Source organism: Dipodomys spectabilis, unplaced genomic scaffold (assembly GCF_019054845.1).
Source record: "Dipodomys spectabilis isolate Male_0828 unplaced genomic scaffold, ASM1905484v1 ptg000045l, whole genome shotgun sequence".
Classification (NCBI taxonomy): domain Eukaryota; kingdom Metazoa; phylum Chordata; class Mammalia; order Rodentia; family Heteromyidae; genus Dipodomys; species Dipodomys spectabilis.
This window is the reverse complement of record NW_024870722.1, coordinates 2,468,092-2,490,900: the sequence shown is the minus strand read 5'-3', so window position 1 is coordinate 2,490,900 and position 22,809 is coordinate 2,468,092. Positions and strand designations below refer to the sequence as shown.

Sequence of the window (22,809 nt, the reverse complement as noted above, 5' to 3'; positions counted from 1 at the left end):
AGTCTCACGGACTTTTCTTGTCCAGGCTGGCTTTGAACCACGATTCTCAGATCTCAGCCTTCTGAGTAGCTAGGATTACAGGTGTGAGCCACCAGCACCCGGCAAAATTTATCATTTTTACCATTGTCAAATCTAGAGTTTGGTTCATATTCACACTTTGTTACTTCCCTACTATGCATCTCTTACAAACATTGCATCTTCCCAAACCGAGGCTGCCCCTTATTTCCCTGACCCTTGCCCACTCCCTCCCTCCACTCCAGGCAATTATATATAGCATTGATCATTTCATGACTGGCAGCACATAGCATATTGCAGCATGTGCCAGAACTTCTTCCTTTCAGAGGCTGAACACCTACTTCATAATAGATACATGCTACATTTTGTGGATCCGTTCATGACGTTGGGTTACTTCTATTATTGGTTCTTAGAAATAATTCTGCTGTGAATATTGATGTACAAATATCTGCTCATAGGTTTCTTTCTTTTTTTTTTTTTTTTTTTTTTGTGCTAGTCCTGGGGTTTGAACGCAAGTCCTAGGTGCTGTCTGTGAGCTTTTGTTCTCAAGGATAGCACTCTACCACTTGAGCCACAGCTCTACTTCTGGCTCTTTGATGGTATGAGTAATTGGAGATAAGAGTCTTGCAGACTTTTTCCTGCCTGGACTGGCTTCAAACTGTGATTCTTAGATCTCAGTCTCCTGAGAAGCTTAGGAATAGGCATGAGCCAGTGATGCCTCATTTCTTTTGGTTATTTACCTAGAAGGGGATTACATGGTAATTCTGTGTTTATTACTTAGAAGAACCGCCATACTGTTTACCTCAGCAATTACCATCATTTCATATTCCCACCAGTAGTGCACCAGTAGGCCAATATCTTTACATGCCTACCACTTGTTTTCTGCTTTTTAAGATAATAGCCATCCTAATGTGGCATTTTAAAATTGACCTTATGATGCTGTTATTTAAAAAAAAAAAAAAGCAGTTGAGCCTAACACTTGAACCTTTTGTATTGGGAGCATGGCTCTCAAGTGCTTTAACTGAAGCCTGTTTTGCGTTAGGACATTGGAAGTGGGACAGAGTGAGGAAGGATGGAAAAACCTGTTCTTATATCTATCATGTGTTTAAAATCCCATTCTTAGGTACTATTTGATTCACTACAAGCTGAAAATATTGATTAGATTTTTTTTTTTAGGGGGGATTAAAAATGGAGTCCACCTTAATTTTACTTAGAACTATTTGTAGATTTTCATGGCCTTGTTTGGTGTGGGAGGTGAGGGTGGCAGCAGTGGGGTTTGAACTCAGGGCCTTAAGCTTACCAAGCAGGTGCTGTACCACTTGAATAACATTCTCAATGCAGATTTTCATTTTTAGTCTTAGTTAAAGGGAATAATATTACCTTATACTCTAATTTTTTTTTTTGCAAACAACAGACCTATTGAAAAATGTAAGCTTTGAAAAATGCTATTATATAAACCCAAAGCTATTAAAAATATGTCTAAGTAAAATTTTCTTTTTTCTTTTAGAGTTCGTCAGTTTATAGAAATGGTGAATGGTACAGATAGTGAAGTACGATGTTTGGGAGGTCGAAGCCCAAAATCTCAAGACAGTTACCCTGTTAGTCCTCGACCCTTCAGTAGTCCAAGTATGAGCCCTAGTCATGGCATGAATATCCATACCTTAACATCAGGAAAAGGAAGCACTGCACATTTTTCTGGTGAGAATTCAGTCTTATGACCTAGACTTTTGTCTTTAATACTTTTTGGGGGGGGTTGGAGGGGGTGGGTGGGCAGTTGGTTTTGGAGCTTGAACTCTAGGCCTGGGTGCTGTCCTTCAGCTCTTCAGCTCAAGACTAGCACTCTACCACTTGAGCCACAGCAACACTTCTGGTTTTCAGGTGGTTAATTGGAGATAAGAGTCTCACGGAGATTCCTGCCCAGGCTGGGTTTGAACCTTGATCTTCAGGTCTTAGCCTTCTGAGTAGCTAGGATTACAGGCGTGAGCCACCGGCACCCAGCTTGTCTTTTATAATTTTGAGCCACAAAACAAGTAGACATTCTCTGTGTAGCTGTGTAACCGTTGTGTATACTCCATCTCAATATGAAAATTTGTAGATTCAGATTCATGTTATCAATCCCAAGAAGTAACTTAACAGCTGCTTTAATAGTTCACTAGTGGATCTCCATAAACAATGTGAGCAGGTAAAATGAATGGTCACTATATAATAAATAGCAGGCTACACCATCTAAATTTGTGTACTCTATGATGTTCACGCAATAATTCCCTCAAAGACATACTTCTCAGAATGTATCCTGCTATTAAGCAGTATATGAATGCTATCTCCTTATAGGAGGGTTGTGAGGATTAAATGAAATCTATCACAAGTGAAATGTTAGAGGAGATTATAATACTCTGAAAGAGGCTAGCAGATTTTTTACTATTTAGTTTGCCAGTTTTCTTTAAAAAGTCTTAAATCTAAAGTCAAAATATGAGGACATTATTTACATCATAACCAATAAATCATTGTTTTGTTTTGATCCATGTGGTGTGGTATCTTTCCCCCTCTTCCCCTCCAGGTTTTGAAAGTTGTAGTAATGGTGTCATATCAAATAAAGCACATCAATCATATTGCCATAGTAAACATCAGTCACCCAATTTGAATGTACCAGAACTGAACAGTATAAATATGTCAAGGTCACAGCAAGTTAATAACTTCACCAGGTAAGTGGTTTCCCTAGTTTTCATTAGTATAAGCAACCATCTTAGCAGATAATTTCTTTGTGGGGATCTGGAAGTTCTCAAATTCCCAAAAATAAAAGCTATAGTGAATTGAGTTTTCAGTGTGTTTTAAGTTCCTAGTATGCACTTGGACTCAGGTTTTTCCCCTCTTTCCTTAGAACCCTCTAAGGAGCAGACTTTGTGCATCATCTTCCTGCCAGCTGCAGATCTAGATAGAATACCTTAGTGTCGGTGTCATTGTATAGAATGTTTTCTGAGTTTAAAATAACTAACTCTACAAAGTATCTTTTTAAAAATCCTATCTTTGTGAAGATTGAGGAGATGGTTCAGTTATTTGTAGTAGACATTAGCAAGTTGATTAAGGACCTATTGGGTACCAAACATCCTGCTAGCTGTGGAGTTTGAGAGGAGATGTGTCTTATCAGCATACTATGCGCCTTGACATGCTCAAGCTTGGTATTCATGAATCCTTAAAGTCTGAAACATAAAAGCATTTGAATTAGTGTGCAAGAGCAAATTCTTGTGTATTCTACCTACCAGTTGTCTAACATCTGAATCAGTTGGATACTGGTTTGGTCCTAAAACTTGAACCAGTTGGTCACATGCCATTTTTGGAGATGTTTATCAATCCATCTTACTCAAAACCTAATGTTTAGCATGGAACCTTACTTTGAAATGACATTCTGCAGAAAGGGTTCTGTGTAATACACACAAAAAAGTATTTGAATCTTTGGAAAGATGAGCCAAATATCTGGGTCATTTATCACACATGACAACTGTTTCTATAAAACACTGGGGTTATGCAATACATGTTATAAAGGAGGACTACAAAGATGATATAAGAACATCAGAAGAAGGACTAGGGAGATTGGAGTGTCTTTTCACTAAAGAGCTGACATAATAGAAAAATATTGTGGTAAAGAAATTATGAGTGGACATTTTAAAATGTTAACAGTTGATTCATTAGTCTAAGTTGATAGAAGGTTCTGCCTTTGCCTGATGGTAAGAGTACAATTAGTGTACAAGTTTTCCTCTTACATACTGTCCTTAGAGCAAGAAGCTGCTAACTAAACCTATTATTACGTGAGTTCAGCTTTTTTGGAAGCGTGGGTGACACAGAATCTTCTTTGTGTTTAGTAGAAAAGGTAAAGCAACAAATCAATGTGTAAAATGCTTCATATGTTCAACAACAAGTTATTTTGTAATTGTTAATAATTTTCTTTCAACAGTATTGTAAAGGTGGTATTGACTGTTTAAACCATTTTACAGATGTAGAGCTGAATATCAGAAAAGTAAAGGACATTTTAAAAACAGTCAACAATTAGTAGGTAGTAAGTTGCAGAGCTGAGACTACATTCTAGAATTTCTGCCTTGCAAACTCAGGATTTTTCCCTCATACCTCCCACTATTAGAAATGGACTTTCCCTATCCTCCCTCACCTCCACGGTAACTTCCGTTCAGGGCAAAACTCAAGTTCAGATGCCACCTCTTTTTTTTTCCTTAACTTACATCCCTACAACATGTTATATAGGTCCCTATGATTACCATTGGTCTGATCTCCATCATGCTGGAATAGGAAACTACCTTTGGGATGTGTAACTAACTGTTCACCAGTTCTTCATAAAACTCTTAAGATTAGATATTGTTGTTTGTAAAAGAGTGGATGTATCTGAAAGGACATATATTGATAACTTTAGTATATCCAGATACTGTTACTGACACAAAACTATTCAGGTGGGATGAGTGAAAATTGGAAAACTGTCTGGAAACCATCTATGACATTTGTTTAAAAATGAAGACTTGAACAAGGTGTGGTGATGCCCACCTGCAATTCCAGTTTAAATAATTTTACAGATGTGGAGCTGAGTATCAGAATAGGAGGAGGATTATACATTTAAGGCCAGCTAGGGCAGTAGTGGGACCCCCATCTTCACACAAATCAATGTGGAGATTCAATAGCACTTTGAACAGGTGGCCTGTAAGGTAGCCTGCAAGACAGAAATAGTGCTGAGAATTGAAAAGGTGGGAGCAAGTGAGATTTTTTTGTTTTGTTTTGAAAGTTTCATTTACCTTTGAGAGAACATGTTTTTGAGTAGTAAGGACGATGGCCCACATGTTCTGAATTGATTGAGAAGCAGGCTAAAAGTGAGTTGAATAAGAAGATGGGAAGCAGTTGAGCCATGGGCTTCACTAGGGGAAATGGTTTGGGTAGGTGGGTTTCAGGCAAGAAGTTGTTACGTAGATCTGAATTGGGGAAAGTTAAGAGTATTGTGCCAAAGTATGATTTATGTAAAGTTACACAAATCACTACACTTTTGCACTTGTACATTTTTCTCCCTCATCTCTGGGGTACAAATTTGTTACAAATCAGCCATGTGTTTGGCTTTGAATGTTTGAGATTTAACTAAATACCTTATTTGCAGTTTGCTATTATTATTGTAGGCTGCATAGTTGCATAGTGATTTGTTTTAAACTAAGCTACAAATAATAATATTTCTAAAATTAGGTTTGTCTTTTCGTTTTCAGTAATGATGTAGACATGGAAACAGATCACTACTCCAATGGAGTTGGAGAAACTTCATCCAATGGTTTCCTAAATGGTAGCTCTAAACATGACCACGAAATGGAAGATTGTGACACCGAAATGGGTCTGCAGTGATATTTCTTACATTTTTAATAAAAATGATGACTACCAGGTTATGTTCTTACTTGTACTGATTTACAGCTGATGAGCATAAACCAAATTTAAAGCTTTTTGGGAGTGTGTTTCTAGTGAGAGTAGAATTACTTTCAGTTCCTCTGAAAGTGAAGTGCTAGTTTCTTAGTTCAGCTCTCTTGCTTAGGTTCAACTTGAGTGTTGCTTTATGCATTTCAGCCCTTAGGACGTTTAAGGTTGGAGAGAACAGAAATCTTAACATGTTTTTTAATATAATCAGTAGAACCAAGTGGGTAGCTATTACAGATTTTAATTAAACTGAATTTCTTAAATTCTTTGAATGCAGATCTGTGACATTCATAGTGCTCTGCCTGGCACATAAGTGATGCTTAGCTAGGCCTCCTGTACTATCAAAAAAAAAAAAAAATGTGGCCTGGCACTGGTGGCTCAGGCCTGTAATCCTAGCCACTCAGGAGGCTGAGATCTGAGGATTGAAGGTTGAAGCCAGCCCAGGCAAAAATGTCCTAATGAGTCTCCAAGTAGCCACTCAAAAACCAGAAATGGCTTTGTGGTTCAAGTGGTAGAATGCTAGCCTTGAGCACAAAGAGATTTAGGGACAGCGCCCAGACCCTGAGTTCAAGCCCTCAAATGGACTCCTTCCCCCCAAAAAAATGTGATTCAGGGGACATTTGCATGTATAATTTTGTTTTCTTGTTAGTTTATACCCAAAGGTGAAACAATCTACAAACATTTCCATCAAATGGAGAGTGAAAATTATTAAAGCTTATGGATTGTTTTTGGTTTGTTAGTATTTTGAGATTAAAAGCTGTTACTCATTGTTCAAAAGGCAGCCTACTTTTACTTTATTGGGTGAATGTCAGCCAACAACCTCAGCTTCTAAAGAGTAGTTTAAACATGATTTAGAGCAGGAATTCTACCTAGCTACTAAAGAGGCTAAGATCTGAGGATCACGGTTTGAAGCCAGCTCAGGCAGGAAAGTCTGAGACTCTTACTTCCAATTAACCACTAGAAAATGGAAGTGGTGCTTTTGCTTAAAATGGTATAGTGCTAGCCTTGAGCGAAAAAGCTCAGAGACAACACCCAGGCCCTGAGTTCAAGCCCCATGACCAAAAACAAAACAAAAACCAAAACAACAACAAAAAACAGGAATTCTAGAGCTATATTACCTGGATTTTATTCCTGCAACTGCCACTACCACTTACTAGCTGTTTGACCTTGGACAATATACTTTTCTCTGTGCCTCAGTTTCTTCATCTGTAAAATGAGTAAAATCACTGACTTTACAAATGTGTTAACCTGAACAGTGAATAGTACCAAGTACTTATTAGTGTTAGCCATTAGCATCATCAGTCTTGTTGTATTTATGGTTTATTTTATTGTGGTTTATATAGCTACAGTGTTGTTGGTTACTAATTGTTAATCTGAGTATATAGTATAAAAGTACCTCATAAAATAATTTTTCTAATACTGTAGCTCTTTTGCTTAGCAAAATATGTTATCTTCTGTGCTTTTATTGGAGTCATTTAGCTTCTCTTAGCTTTCAGGAACATTTTATTTCTTGTTGTATGTCAGATAAAGCAGTTTGAGAAGCAGTAACTATTTGTTTTTATAGAGTTTTAGAGAATTTACTTAAATCATTGTGAATATGTACTAACATAGTAGGTCTATTATTACATTAAAAGGTTTTCACTTTTCAGCAGTGTACTAGACATTGGATCCTACACCCTTGTGACCCAGATCAAGTATGCTTTTGGGCTACAAAGTTCCATGTTACATTTCAAAAATCTGTGTGTGTAGTAGCTGGGTGTGATGGTGTAAGTCTGTATTTTCAGCACTAAGCAGGCTGAGGCAGTAGGATCTTGTTCCAGGTTGGCCTGTTGCTGTATATCAGGAACCAGTCTCAAAAAACAAAAACAAAATATAGAAAATCTATAATGATTCAGATGAAATTAATAGGATGAAATGAGTACTCAAAATATTATAGAAATATAGGTATATTCTTCATTGTTCTGCAGTCCATAGATAATAAAATACTTGTTTGTTTGCTTACAGAAGTTGATTCAAGTCAGTTAAGACGCCAGTTGTGTGGAGGAAGTCAGGCTGCCATAGAACGAATGATCCATTTTGGGCGAGAGCTGCAAGCAATGAGTGAGCAACTGAGGAGAGAGTGTGGCAAAAACACAGCAAATAAAAAAATGTTGAAGGTAAGTGGGTAGTGTTAGTCAGCTTTCCAGCACTTTGACAAGATCCCCAAGTAAGAAAGGAAAGGCTTATTTTGTCTCACAGTTTCGGAGGTTTCAGTCCATTGTCACTTGGGTCTGTTGCTTCTGGATCTGTGGTGATTGAGATTGTGGTGTTAGGGGATCATGTGTTTGGAACAAAGCTGCTTACCTCATAGCTTCCAGCAAGTAAAGAGAGGAAGAGGATAGAGCAGAGGGCAAAATGTACCCTTCAGGCCCTGTCTCCTTAGACCTTCTTCAAGAAAGCCTTCTTCCTCAAGTTTCCATTATCATCTAGTAGTCCATTAAAAGTTAGAAATTCATGATCCAATCACCTTTCAAAGGCACTTCCTATCTTTGACCATTGCTGCTTTCAGCACATTAGCTTTAGGAGGATATTTCATATCTCACCATAGCATAACTGTTCCCTTGAAAAAAATCACAAAATTGTCAAACTAAGAAAGTCTGTAAAACATTGAATTGAAGCTGGGCACCAGTGGCTCATGCCTATATAGAATCCTAGCTACTCAGGAGGCTGAGATTTGAGGATTGTAGTTCAAAGCCAGCCCAGGTGGGAAAGTCCATGAGACTCTTATCTCCAATAAACCACTAGAAAACCGGAAGTAGCACTGTGGCTCAAGCGATAGAGCTCTTGCCTTGAGCTGAAGAGCACAGGGAACAGTGCCCAAGCCTAGAGTTCAAGCCCCACAACCGACCAAAAAAAAACAAAAACAAAAAAAACATTGAATTGTATGCTAGAAGTTGTTGGGGCTCTTAGACCTGAAATCTCTCCTCCTTACCTTCTAATCACCATTTGCAAGTAAAAATATGATGGGATTAGGCAGCTCTGACACCGTTGGGAAGAACACTGATTTAAGGGAAGAATGCAGTCTAAATCCCAGTTCTACTTTATCAGCATTGTGTACCCTTTTTGTCAGCTTCTTATTTATTTCCTCAGCTGTATAGTTGGCAGAATATGTATATAATTAGCAGAAATGTATGTTGCTAAAACTATAAATTAAAATTTAGTAAACATTGACCAAGATTGAATGTATAATTTGTGATTTTCATTTTTATGTGGATTTAGTTAAGGAATGAATTATATTTTATGACTAGAATTGTATAAATACTTTTTCAAGTGTCTTCTGGGTTTATATCCATGATGGATGGTAAATAGGATAAAATGTTAATAAGAGGCAGCAAGTTAGTTATAGTATTATGTATCAGTTGATGGAGTTTTCTATTTAAATCAGATCACAATTCATTATAAAGATGTTATGAGTCTTAGGTGTTGTTTTTTTTTTTTTTTTTTTTTTTTGGTGGTGGTGGTGGTGGTGGCCTGGATGCTGTCCCTCAGCTCTTCAGCTCAAGGCTAACGCTGTACCACTTGAGCCACAGCGCCACTTCTGGCTTTTTCTTCTTATGTGGTGCTGAGGAATTGAACCCAGGGCCTCATGCATTCATGGCAAGCATTCTAGCACTGAGTCACCACCCAGCCCCGACGTTGACTTTTTTATAAACATTTTCTCCTAAATGTTTTGGAAGAAGCCTATATTAGTTTCTTTTCTAATCACTGTGACAAAATCTGACCTGCATAATTTTAGCAGAGGAAAAATTGCTTTTGTTAATGTTTATAGAATTTTCTGAGGATATGTTGGTGCTGGGAGCAGATAGACAATGAGGCTGTTCACTTTGTGGAAGACGCAGGGATTTGGTGCATCTTTCAAAGGTGTACCCTTCCCTCAGTGATCTATTCTGTCTTAAATAGGCCCTCCCTAAAATTTCTCTAGCCTTGAACAGCTCCACCAGCTTTTCAACCATAAAGTTCACAAAAGCAAAGGGGAGAAATTCGTTTGGTGGCCTGGAGTCTGATGATAGATAAGAATGATAGGGAAAGGCAAATGACTAACAATAATAGGCTGTTGCTCTTAGTAGCACCTAACACAATACACTTGGCACAAAACCAGTAAAAGTAAATAGCAATCTGCACAATAGCCTCAGTTTAGCACCTGTGTAGACATTACTGGTCTTTCTACTCTAACAATAGTTAGCCACCTGTAAAACCACACCTTTTAAAGCAGCCACTGTAAAACCATGCCTAGTAAAGGCATGCAGTCTTGTGTTTGACTAGCCAGGGTTGGAAGAGAAATGCATTAGTTAGTGCTTTAGTGAGAACTTCAACTACAGTACAGTACAATTAACTCTAATGGTGACTCTGGGTTATCAGAAAAAAGGTTAAATTATGATTTTATGCTAAATAGTTGGTCAGTAATAGGGTTGGTATAATTTTTCATGTAAACAATCACATATATCAGGGAAATACCTGTCTTCATTTGCCTTCGAAGATTTTCAGCCAGACACAGTTCCTCACACCTGTAATTCTGGCTACTTGGGAGATGGACATCAGGTGGATTACAGTTCAAGGCCAGCCTTGACAAAAAGTTATTGAGACCCATTTCAGCAAACAATCTGGGCATGATTGGAACAGCTTTAATCCCCAGGTATATAGCGGCAGAGGTAGAAGGTTTGCTGTCCAACTGGCCCCAGGTCAAAAGAGAAAAACTGAAAAGTAACTAAAGCAAAAATTGTTAGGAGTGTTCAAGCCCCAGTGTTGTTCCTGTTCCCCAAGGATGTTTTAAGGCCATGATTCTTAATTCCTTCGGTGTCTGAATGAATCCTTTAAAAATTATTAAAGAGTATGTGGATTTAGCTTGGTGATAGAGTGTTGACTAAAGACCTGGATGTTTTGGGTTTCATTTCTAGCACTGAAAAAAGTAAAAATCCCAGAGTTGTGTTTATGTGGGCCCAGGTGATACTTATCTAGTTAGAAATTAAAAATAAGATTTAAATTCTAAATTCTACATTGAAACTATGCACACCCAAATAACTGTCAGCTAACATTGTAATGGGTGTCTCCCCCAGCTTTATGACATTTCCCTCAAATTCTTTCCATTGAAACAATGTCCTTTTCTTTAAAGTAGAGCAGAATATGTAATGGCACAATTACTTCCTAAACATTTTCAGTTTGGGGCTTTACCTTCCATGTTGCATACATATTGTGTAATTAGTAGAGTGATACTATTTTATATTTTTATTATTGTTTTTATTGTAATAGTTTTTATGAGTAGTTTTTATTTTGCCCAGTTTCTATACATTATTTAAAATTATTTGAGATACTTTTGTGTTGCTATGAGTTTATGCATTGTTCTATTCTATTCACATTTATATCAAATGCTTAGATGAAACGTTTATATAGTGATCTTGATGTTCTTTAAAATTATTTCATTGAATGAAAGGACATGGATATTATTGTGGTTCTTGCTACATACTTCTTTTCCAAAAACCTCCCAGCTAGTCAGCAAGGATACCTACTATAATAGGGCTAAGCTCTTAACATTGCTTATTTGTATTTCCTTGGTTCATCGTTACATATTACTGCAAGGTTCAAAATAAGAATGTTATTCTAGCTACTCAGGAGGTTGAGATCTGAGGATCACAATTTGAAGCCAGCCCTGGCAGAAAAGTCCCCGTGAGACTCTTATTTCCAATAAACTACTCAAAAAAGCCAGAAACAGTGCTGTGACTCAAGTGGTAGAGTGCTAGCCTAGAGCACAAAGAGGCTCAGTTGGGCTGGGAAGGTAGCTCAGTGGTAGAGTGCTTGCCTTGCGTGCATGAGGCCCTGGGTTTGATCCTCGGCACCACATTAGCAGAAAAAGCTGGAAGTGTCCCTGTGGCTCAAGTGGCAGAATGCTAGCGGTGAGCTGAAGAGCTTAGGGGCAGCGCCCAGGTTCAGAGTTCAGGCTCCCATGGTGGGCAAAAAAACAAACCAAAAAAACCCCCACGAGTGTTACCTTGCAGATTTCATTTACTTTTATGAAGAATAATAAATTATAGTTGTTTACTACTGGGAACTGAGTGGCATAAACCAGTTTTTGTTTTTTGGTGTTTTTGTTTTGTTTTGTTTTTTGGGGTCTGGTTGTGGGGTCTGAACTCTGGGCCTGGGCGCTGTCCCTCAGCTCTTCAGCTCAAGGCTAGCACTCTACCACTTGAGCTACAGCGCCACTTCTGGCTTTTTTCTTTTTGCTTATGTGGTGCTGAGGAATCGAACCCAGGGCCTCAGGCATGCAAGGCAAGTGCTCTACCACTGAGCCACCTTCCCCACCCCCCAGTTTTTGTTTTTACAGCTTATATTTTCTTTCTTCCCTCTTCTTCCTCCTCCTCCTCTTCTTCCTCCTCCTCCTCCTCCTCTCTCCTTTACTTCCTCCTTTTTTTTTTGGCCAGCCTGGGCCCTGCCCCTAAGATTCTTTTGCTCAAGGCTAGTGCTCTAACACTTGAGCCACAGTGCCACTTGTGCTTTTTCTGTTTATGTGGTACTGAGGAATCGAACTCAGAGCTTCATGCTAGGCATGCACTCTATCTACCACTAAGCCACATTCCCAGCCCACAGCTTATGTTTTCTTACTTTGGCTTTTTTATTCCTAAGCCATGTTGCATAGAAGTCTATTCCCTATGACATTGCTTTATTTAGAGTCCCATTGTGTTGAAAAATTACAGTGGGGGCTGGGAAGGTGGCTCAGTGGCAGAGCGCTTGCCTTGCATGCTCGAGGCCCTGGGTTCGATTCCTCAGCACCACATAAGCAAAAAATTAAAAGCCGGGAAGTGGCGTTGTGTGTGGCTCAAGTGGTAGAGCACTAGCCTTGAGCTAAAGAGCTGAGGGACAGTGTCCAGGCCCAGAGTTCAGGCCCCATGACCAGACCCCCCCCCCCCCAAAAAAAAAAAAAAAGAAAGAAAAAATTACAGTGGAAATTTTAGTGAGGTTTTATTTTAGGGTCTAAGGTCTTTACCCTTGGTTCTAACTGTAGTTTTTCTTTCAGCCTGAATTCATGTGCTCTGAATCTGTTAGGTCATTAGTACACTGAATGTTACATTTCTGCCTTTCTTCATTCCCCCTGTGAGTGTCTGTTCTTGAAGCAGTGACTAGTTTCTGGTCACTGTATGTCCTGTCTGGCATCTGTGTTCAACCGAATACAAACATGTTCCTTTTAATTTTCAGATTGCTAATTAGGAGAAACTGCATCTTACTAAATGAGTACAGTACTTTGTGACCTTGAGTTCTCACTGCCTCCATTAGCCTCTTTTTACATGGCCAGCACCAGCTTCAGAATGTTATGAAGTATGGACATGATCCATTAGTGCTTGAAACGGCTACTCACAATTTAGTGCTCCCAGAAGTACTGTAATTATTGTTTCTGTGAGTTTTTCAAATGCCTAGAGGGTGATGCGATTTGAGACAACTTGAGGCTACATGTTACCTTTCTGATGGTGTATCAAGATATGGGTCCATGATGAAGAAAGTTTTATATTGAAGATTTTAATTACCAATTATTCATTGAACAGATTCTTTTTTTTTTTTTTTAATTGTACTATTTGAATGGTACTTTGTTAGATGGTTGTGATTACAGGGTAAATTTAAGTCTTGGCAAAGCTCAGTCTTTGGAAATAATGGATTAATTAGAGCTAACTTTACAGATAAGATATATAGGACTTTCTTTACCCGGTAAGTTTCAAGTAGACTGGGATGCATGGAACATAGTTAGTGCCATAAGCGTTAGGTCTTATGGAGGTATTTGAAGACACTTCCTGTACCCAGCATCAATGCGTTGCTGTTAGAGGATTCAAAATAGTACAGCAATTTCTTCATAGAACTTTTATTGGGGCAGAAGAATCAGCTGGATGAAGTATTTAGCAATATATAAGACACTAAGGAGCCATATGTGTTTATTTAGAGGTATACATATTGTTTTGTAGTTTGAAACTGGCTGAACAGGTTTCTTCATCGATGGCTGTGTATCTACCATGAAGTGGATGTACATTTGTGTGGATGAGGCATGGCCTGGGTAGTTGACCAAATGTCTTGCCCTCATCTCTTACTTTAGTAGTAACACTGAAGAATAATATTGGGTAAGGGGAGTAAAATCTGATGACTTGAGCAATAGTGGTGGGTGTTTGTGTTTGTTAACTCTGGACTAGAATATTGACTTTTGGCATACTAACAAGACATCATTGATTGAAAGGTTGGCATGGACTGACATTGCTAAGAACTTCATTTGGTCTTCATAGGACCTGAAATTAGGATCTCCTTAAAATCTCCCATTATACAAATGAAACTAGCATTTAGAGAGATTGTTACTTGTAGAGGTACACAATGAATGATTTGGTGTTTTGATTTGAACCTAATGTTTGAAACCACCACAGTGTATGATTTTGTAGAAAGACAATTTTTTTTGTCAGTTATTCTAAGAGTAGCTTTAGTGTAGTTGTAAGAGAAGCCCTGAGGGGGAGCCAGTTTAATATGAGATGGTATCTATTGAGATGCTATTGATTGCCCAGCTCCTTCATCCACTATGTAATAAAACAAGCCAACAAAAAATACTGTAAGTGGGCTGTATCTTTTCAGTTTCAGTCCTATCACTGGTAACAAATGGTAAAACATCTCCATGTTTTACCTCCCCTTCTGCTTTAATCCATATTCGTCATTCCTTTGGAATTAGTTGTAACTCTTTTGCCTTTTATTTGTGTTGTAGGAATGGGGAAGGGGTGAATACAGATGGTTGTTCACAAGAAAAATTGCAAAGAAAAAAAGGCAGTTTTGCTTGCATACTGTAGTTTGGAAATGCAGAACATCCCAGAAGCAGGAGTAAGCGGGTTTAAAGATTACAATGATATAGAGCCTTCTTTTCAACTTGGAACCATTGTGAGCACAGTAACTGAAATATTTGAACTGAAAACCAAACTGCTTATTTTCAACAGGATGCATTCAGTTTACTAGCATATTCAGATCCTTGGAACAGCCCAGTTGGAAATCAACTTGATCCAATTCAGAGAGAACCTGTGTGCTCAGCTCTCAACAGTGCAATATTAGGCAAGTAAAACCAAAAGTCAGGCTAACAAGATTCTTAAAGAGTATTTGAGGGCATTTCTCGTAACATTTATTTTGGTAAAATAGTAATGCTTTTTTGTTGAAGTACAGAAACTTGTTTCCTTTATATCAAACACAGATTACACGATTCTAGTGGAATAAAAGCAGACTGGGGGGCTTCAGGATGTTTGGATAGGTTTTTTATGTATGTAAGCATTTCTGGGAGCTGTCAATGTCTGCTTCTCATTTAGAACGAGGTATTTAAATTAAAAATATTTGCCCATGAAAGACTTTACTTTATAGCCTTCTTCAGTGAAAAGTATATTCTGCCACTTACTTCTAGGCTAGGAATTAAGGGACAGGGTTTGGCTAAATTGTTCATTGCTGGACCAGTGTTGGAAAGATTATGGACGCAGTAGAAAGATGTCCTGTTGTTTCTCTGTGTAATCATCAGGGACAAAAGTTGTGAAAGTTGCAGGAAGTGGTAGGGATTTAGAGCCAGGGAAATGATTGAAATATAACTCAATACAAATTGTAGGATGGGTTAAAAGTTAACTTGGCACTGACCTGGACAGTCAAACTGAGAAAGGAGAGCATGAATTTGTAGTGGTATTAGAACCTTTCTAGTTAATTCATTTTGTCTGATGAATTGATCAGAACTGGTTTTCCTTTATTGTTCTTATAAAATTCAGTAACATACTAGTTTGGGGCAGTACTGACATTTAGGTTGTATATAATGTGAATTTTTAAGTATTAAGTTATATAGGCTCACCTATATATCCACTACCTAATGTGTATTTGTTTTGTATGTCAAAAGAAAATGAAAGTTGTTATTAAAACCAGATGCCTTCTTTGGCCCAAATACTACAGTAACAAACCTGTGGTGCTTGATTTTGAGCAAAGTTGCCTAGTTCCTATCAACTCTCAAGAGATATTTTTGATGGTGGTAGTACTCAAGGCCTTGTACTTACGGCTAGGCTAGCACGTTAGTATCTAGTGGCTACACTGCCTTGTCAGTATTTTGTCCAAAGCATCCACCTACCTGTACTAGTGGGGTAGGCGAAAGCCATAGAAATCATCTGGTAAATTGTGTAGGATATATGCCATTTTCCTGAGATGTTTTTTAAAAATGTCTTCCTAATTGCCTTTTCCATTTTTAAACCATTTTTCCTCAGAAACCCACAATCTGCCAAAGCAACCTCCACTTGCCCTAGCAATGGGACAGGCCACACAATGTCTAGGACTGATGGCTCGATCAGGAATTGGATCCTGTGCGTTTGCCACCGTGGAAGACTACCTACACTAGCTATGCATTTCGAGAGCGCACTTATATTGTGGCATTAGTGAACATGGAAATAGAGCAGCTCTGCTGATTTGAAATTTAGATTTTTTTAATTATGTACTGGGGACAGGTTTTTGTCGCTTTACATTGCTTCCTAGTTTACAGCATGATGCAAATGATTTTCTAACTTAGTGTTAGGAGAAATTATTTTCCATCTTTAACCTCTTAGTTGTCTAAGAGTTAAATATTACTGAATTTCAGACATTCAAATTGATCATCAGAAATCCTTTAAAACAATTACCTAAAAGAAACCAAAAAAAAAATCCTGCCTTCTTTGTGGGGGAAGGGGGAAGGAAGTGGAAAAGTTGTGTTTGTGTTAGCATGTGGGTGATGTGAACTTCAAATTGGGAGATGTTCCGACCCCCCCACTCCCATATAAGCATTCAATCAGTGTAATTTGCAAAATGCATAAACATCCGACAGTTTGAATTTATAGTGTTGATGGAAGAAATCATTTTTAATGTGTACTGTAAAACTTGAAATACTCAGGAGCTGAGTGAATATGTTTGTTGCTACTTACAATCCCAACCTGTTAGTCCCAGTAGTTTTGTTTTAACCTGGTCTTTTTCAACTTTGTTTCCTGTTTAACTACAGATGACTTCTGTTGTAGACTCACAAGTTTAACTGTTGTATTATAACAGTATTACATGTCAACAGTGTGGTTATGACCTTTATTTATATAAAACCAAATATTTAGTCAATTTACTGTGTCTTAATTTAATCTTTGTACACCTTCCATTTTTAAGTGCTTAAATGAGTACTATATTGCAATAAAAAATGTAGTGATATAATTAACCAGCCATTAAAAATTTACTTCTACAGATACTTAGTGTCAATTGAGTTTATATATCAGGTACTTACATACTTTTTCATGTCTTAAAAGTTGGAGCAATTAACAGTGATTTTTTAATCTATTTTTTACCATATAACTGACTGCCTTAAAGATGAATGGCCTCTTTAGAAACCTGATAATAAGCACAAAGCAGAAGAAAACAGGAAAAGAACCTTCTTATTGTCACAGTCATGACACATGAGACTTGTCACTCAAGCCCCCAACTAGTTCAAAGTTTAGTTTTGAAAGCTATTCAGATTAATCTGATTCTTTGGTTTGACAAAGATAAAATTTTTTGGCTGACATCGTACCGTTTAAGATCTTTTGTACTTTTTTCAAAATACCTTACTCCTGGGAACATTTCAAAGCATTCAGCAACTTCAAGTAAGTTCTTTTTTTTTGGCCATTCCTGGGGCTTGAACTTAGGGCCTGGGCACTGTCCCTGAGCTTCTTTTACTGAAGGCTAGCACTCTACCACTTGAGCCACAGTGTGGCTTCCAGCTTTTTCTTTTTATGTGGTACTGAGGAATCAAACTCGGGGTCTCATGCATGCTAGGCAAGTACTCTGCCACATTCCCAGCCCAGTTCATGGTTTTTATTATCACTATTAACTTTTAAACATACAGACTACAGATTGTTCATTTAGCTTTAGCTTAGATTTATTTAGAAGTTTTCATCTTTTTGACCATCCACCGTTGTTTGAACCTCTTGGCATTTTGTTTTTTCTGGGTTCCTAGAACAGAAAGTTTCATATATTAAGAATAGTAAGCTTAAAACTTGTTTAATAAGTTTAATAAATAACTCCAAGAAACAAAATGCAACATTTCTTCAAAGAGTCTCTACATGGATATACAATTGTCAGAGCTAAGTTGTATCTTACCCCAAGAATTATTCAGAAACTGAGCTGCAGCCTTTTTCACTGGTAACCTCTTGTTGTTCAGTGACAGGAACTTATTTACTAAAAATTTTAAAAAGAGGAGAAAAGAACTTTGTACTATTCAGTTTAGAAGAAAGTTGAGAAAAATAGTCTATAAGAAAATTACCAGTAGTTCTGTTGGTTCCTGGACCATACAGAGAATTCTGTATGAAGGCTTGGGCTGCTTGTTGCCTTGAATCTTTCAGATCTTGGTCTTTTAGCCTCAGTGCCACGTAGCTCTTAGTCTGGCTGGTGATCAAAAGGTCAAATAAGGATGCATACTTTTATTTGCAACTTTTTGGGGGGGGGAAATGGCAGTGTTGAACTCCGGGGTTTTACTCTACCACTTGAGCCACAACCTCAGCCCATAAGCAACTGGATCACCGTACACATGCTGGGCAACTACCAGCGAGCTTTAGACCAGCTTTTCTGTTTTGGTGATGCTAAGGATCAAATGTTAGGTTTCACATGTGCTACATAAGGCAGTTCTTCTACTGAGCAAATGCACCCACCCTTGCATAAACATTGAAATAGTCTTGTTCTTTGATAATTACACAATTATAGATAATAACAGGCCATTTTACAAGAAATAGACAACATTCACATTTTAGTACGGTAGGCAAGTATGCTGTTTACATAATTAAGACAAACTGATTTTTTTCCTACAGAGAAACCAATCTGAAGTGCTACTAAATCTGCTCATATAAGTTAAAACTTAAAGGTCAACTGTACATCCCATCTGTGAGGAAAACACAAATTACCTGAGAGACCGTACTTTTTGTACTTTAACTTTCTTGGCATTGCTTCCTTTTTTACAGCCTTCAGTTTTCTTTTCCAAATTACCTAAAAAGAAATAAGCTCCATTTTATAATAAGTCAACATCTACTGGAGTTGACTTTATCCATGATATACCAATCTGGATGCAAGTTCTAACTGTAAAAAACCGGAGGAATCAGCTCTTTCCTAAGAAAGTGTTGATAACAACTGAAAATATCTGCAAATGTGCTTCATAAATGAGAATTATCTAAATCAGAACACTTCCTACCTTCTTTCGACTTTCCTGGTGACTTCTTGATGCTGAGGAAAACAAAAAGATAAAATCCAAAACATTGGTTGGAATGGCGAACAGCAAAAAGCAACTTAAAACATTATATTCACATGGTTTTACAAGTAAGATTACAGGTACCACTATCCTCACATTTTACTGTTCCCAATGGTTTTAGGAAGCAAGTTACTACCTTATACACTGCCACCAGCTCTTCCCTATCTTCCAACTAATTACTAGAATGAGAATGTATCCTTCTGAATTTTAGTCTGAAAGCAAAGGCAGAATGGTGTTTAATAGTTACAGAACACAGTATTCAAAATAAGAAATAAAAGGTCTGTCGCATTATACTTGGGAGAATTACAAAGAACTGTTCGTCCTGGAGACTAGGATAAGCCTCAAGGCACTAATCAACTGACCAATGTTGAGAAAATGTGATACAATGTAGAAGCAACTTGCACTTAACAAAGAACAAAGGCCACAAAGGAGGATAGGAGTGGGAAATGAGGTGACACTTGAACTTTTCTTGAAAGGTGAAAAGGGCTAAACCAAATGACCACTAGTATACTTATGTATTAAAGATCTGGATAATTCTGGGGAATTTACTGAAAAGGGCAGAATCAGTAGCCAAATAAAAGACAATTTCTGAACTTAGAAATGACTATGGGGAGCCATTGGGGATAGAAAAATACCTCAAACATTTAAAGTGTAAATTCAGTAGGGCTTGACTGATTCCTTGGAAGAGAAGAAGGAAACTATAGCTTCTACCTTTAAACACTTGAGTGGGTGGCAAAACTGCTGAATGAACATGGAACAGAGGAGGGCAGATGGGTGGCAGGTGGCAAGTATAACATTCTTACTCATCTACCTGCCCAAAAGTGCAATGGTGCTCACCAAAATTTACTGAATAAACACATCAGGATCTAGAACTCAGATGCTAGAGATTTACCTATGAGAATGAGCCAAAAGAAATAAGGGACGCTAAAATGTGGTAGAATATTTACCCCCATCTTTCCCATCCTGTAACAACTATATGGATCTAAACAAATGTCTGTACCAGTCTGTAATTCAAAGATGGTGGTAAAGTAATCCAAGACTCACTACTTACTCAGGCTCTGAAGATGTTAACTGCTCTAGAACAGTGTCTGGAAGGAGTTTTCTTTTCTTTGGGAACAGAAGACATTTTAATATAGGTTAAAACTGATACACACAAGTTGTGTCTGGAGTTGCTTTTAAAGTTGAGATTTTAGGACAGTCCAACATCAGGACAATTAGGTTAAACACTGCTTTCACTACCCCCCAAAGGGGAAGAGAGGGCTCCACGAAACTCAGAACCTTTCCCACATTTTCTAGACTTGGAACGCCTGCCAACAGTAAGCCACCCCCAGTGCCCCGCTTGGACCCGCAAGGCTCAAAGGTATCGCCAATCTGTGTGGCCAGTGCCAGACATCAGACCACAGAGTGTTGTCATTAGGAGCCACCTCAATTCTCAAGATGCAGTTCCAATGTTTCTTTAAAGACGAAACTCTCTCTGCGAGGCTCCGGTGCTGAGATCCCAACGGACCTAATTCCTACTTCACACTTGCACGCGGCTGAGGGAGATGCGGGGAACAGGCATCTCACTCCTCACCGTGGTCGCAAGAAACGGTAGTGACAGCGTGCCACCAGTGGGTCTGAGAACGCCACCCGCCCTCCACCCTCTCACCTTCTGTTCGATGAACAGCTCCTCGCGTCGCTTCCTCTTCTCCTTCTGGAGCGTTTTGTCCCTGAGAGAAAGGGCGTCGGGGTCAGCGCGGGGCGGGGAGCCGGTCGGCAGGGGGCGGCCTCGCCCCGGCCCCGCCGCGGGCCGCGAACCTCAGCACGGTCTCGCGCACTCGCCGCTCCGACGCCCGCGCCTCCGCCTGGGCGCTGGCGAACGTCAGCTCCTCGGGGGCCTCGTCGTCAGACTCGTCCCCGTCTTCTTCCAGCGGCTCCGCGGCCGCGCCGCTGCTGGGCTGCCCGAGCAGCAGGCCGTGCTCGGCCTCCTCCTCCTCCTCCGAGGACGGCGGGTCTTCGTCCACCATCGCCCCCGCCGTCGCGGGCACCCGGGACGCGCGAGGCCGGAGCTGGACCATCGCTCACGAAACGCCGGGCCGTGGGACCTCTGACCCGGAAGCAGTCGGAGGCGTGACGTTAAAAAGCCAGCGACTAGAGTGTTTCAGCTCGGCGGGCTCGGCGGCGCCTGGACTGGCCGGAGCGCGTGCGCGGCGCGGGGGCGTGGCCCCGGCGCGACGGCGCGGACTCGCTTTTGCCCGCGCGCTCGGGCGTGGAAGGAGGCCACGCTTGGGAGCGCTCGGGTTCCGGGGCTCCAGGCGGTCAAGGGGCGCCGCGTTGCCCTTTCGGCAGTTCCCCGCTGGCCGCAGGTCGCCGCCGTCTGTGGACGCGCCGCCTTCCCTGGCTCTTTAGGAGGTGGGGCTCGCGTCGCGCGGGATCGCCGTCACCGACGGCCTGGCTCGGGTGCTGGAGCCCCCGCGGCTGTCCCCGGCCCCCCGGGCTCAGGTGCTGGAGCCCCCGCGGCTGTCCCCGGCCCCCCGGGCTCAGGTCCTGGAGCCCCCGCGGCTGTCCCCGGCCCCCGGGATCAGATGCTGGAGCCCCCGCGGCTGTCCCCGGCCCCCCGGCCCCCCGGGCTCAGGTCCTGGAGCCCCCGCGGCTGTCCCGGGCCCCCCGGGCTCAGGTCCTGGAGCCCCCGCGGCTGTCCCGGGCCCCCCGGCCCCCCGGCCCCCCGGGCTCAGGTCCTGGAGCCCCCGCGGCTGTCCCGGGCCCCCCGGCCCCCCGGGCTCAGGTCCTGGAGCCCCCGCGGCTGTCCCGGGCCCCCCGGCCCCCCGGGCTCAGGTCCTGGAGCCCCCGCGGCTGTCCCGGGCCCCCCGGCCCCCCGGGCTCAGGTCCTGGAGCCCCCGCGGCTGTCCCGGGCCCCCCGGCCCCCCGGGCTCAGGTCCTGGAGCCCCCGCGGCTGTCCCGGGCCCCCCGGGCTCAGGTCCTGGAGCCCCCGCGGCTGTCCCGGGCCCCCCGGCCCCCCGGGCTCAAGTCCTGGAGCCCCCGCGGCTGTCCCGGGCCCCCCGGGCTCAGGTCCTGGAGCCCCCGCGGCTGTCCCGGGCCCCACGGCCCCCCGGGCTCAGGTGCTGGAGCCCCCGCGGCTGTCCCGGGCCCCACGGCCCCAGGTGCTGGAGTCCCCGCGGCTGTCCCGGCCCCCCCCCCCCGGGCTCAGGTGCTGGAGCCCCCGCGGCTGTTCCGCCCCCCCTCCCCCCCCCCGCTCCCCCGAGCACTGGCTAGAATGGAAGCTCTGGCCCTGCCCGCCCCGCGTGCCCTGAGGCCACTGTGGTACCGAAGGAGGGAGGGAGAATACTTGGCCAAGTATTACACAGTACTGACGCCTTGTTCCTTGCACAAATCAGTTTGCACACCCATGTATTTACACGTGCAGATACTCTACTGAAATGCACACTGGCGTGGCGCTAAGTGACACTTAAGCTCCACCCTGCTGCAGCTCTAAACGCTCCTTCCTGAAGTTCCTACACATTTCCATTCGTGTAACTTCCACTCCACACATTACTTGGCAGTTGTTCCAACCGTTGTGAAACTTGGGATGGGTGGGGGCAGGCCTTACTAATTATTTTATTCCCAATGTCTGTCGTATGTAGACGCTTCATTCAATTCAGTTGAATTGAATAATTCTCTCTCACATGTATCTTGTAGTTCCAATTCTTCTTTTATCTTTTCTGATTTAGAAGCAATTCTCAATTTCAAAATGATAAAACCAAACATGGACAAAACAGGACAAACACAAGAACAACGCTGCAGGTAAAAACAAAAGAACCCATAAACTTCTGGGCCTTAGGTGGAAATTATAAATCACAAACATTCTTAAGATTGCCTCAGACTGTGCTGACTCACATAATGACTAGCACCAGGGAAATGTTAAGTTGGAGACTCCCGCTGCAGGCTTACTGAGAGTACATGACGGGGGGCTGGGCTTGGTGGCACCACTGAAATCCCAGCTACTCTGCAGTAGAGGCAACCAGGGCAAAGGTGGAACTCTCTACCTAAAAAAATCCAGGATTGAGGGTGTGTCTAAAGTAAGTGGTAGA

The 22,809-nt window shown here is 41.3% G+C and overlaps 2 protein-coding genes across 2 annotated transcripts in view; one reads left to right on the top strand and one right to left on the bottom strand.

The window, feature by feature from the left end:
• Ranbp9 (RAN binding protein 9) overlaps window positions 1–16,717 on the top strand; it is a 79,996-nt gene extending 63,279 nt beyond the window's left edge. The window contains exons 9-14 of the mRNA XM_042678515.1: window positions 1,523–1,713; window positions 2,573–2,717; window positions 5,262–5,383; window positions 7,465–7,616; window positions 14,442–14,553; window positions 15,726–16,717. Coding sequence (XP_042534449.1) covers window positions 1,523–1,713; window positions 2,573–2,717; window positions 5,262–5,383; window positions 7,465–7,616; window positions 14,442–14,553; window positions 15,726–15,856 — 853 coding nt within the window. The 3' untranslated portion in view covers window positions 15,857–16,717. The remainder of the gene's footprint in view (window positions 1–1,522; window positions 1,714–2,572; window positions 2,718–5,261; window positions 5,384–7,464; window positions 7,617–14,441; window positions 14,554–15,725) is intronic.
• A 587-nt stretch (window positions 16,718–17,304) lies between these two features.
• Nol7 (nucleolar protein 7) lies at window positions 17,305–20,838 on the bottom strand. Its single transcript, XM_042678578.1, has 8 exons — window positions 20,540–20,838; window positions 20,391–20,451; window positions 19,794–19,849; window positions 18,686–18,717; window positions 18,402–18,483; window positions 17,768–17,889; window positions 17,605–17,682; window positions 17,305–17,457 (listed from the first exon to the last, which is right to left on the bottom strand). The coding sequence occupies exons 1-8, from the start codon at window positions 20,797–20,799 to the stop codon at window positions 17,384–17,386; spliced, it is 765 nt and encodes a 254-aa protein (XP_042534512.1). The 5' UTR covers window positions 20,800–20,838; the 3' UTR covers window positions 17,305–17,383.
• Between the last annotated feature and the right edge of the window lie 1,971 nt (window positions 20,839–22,809).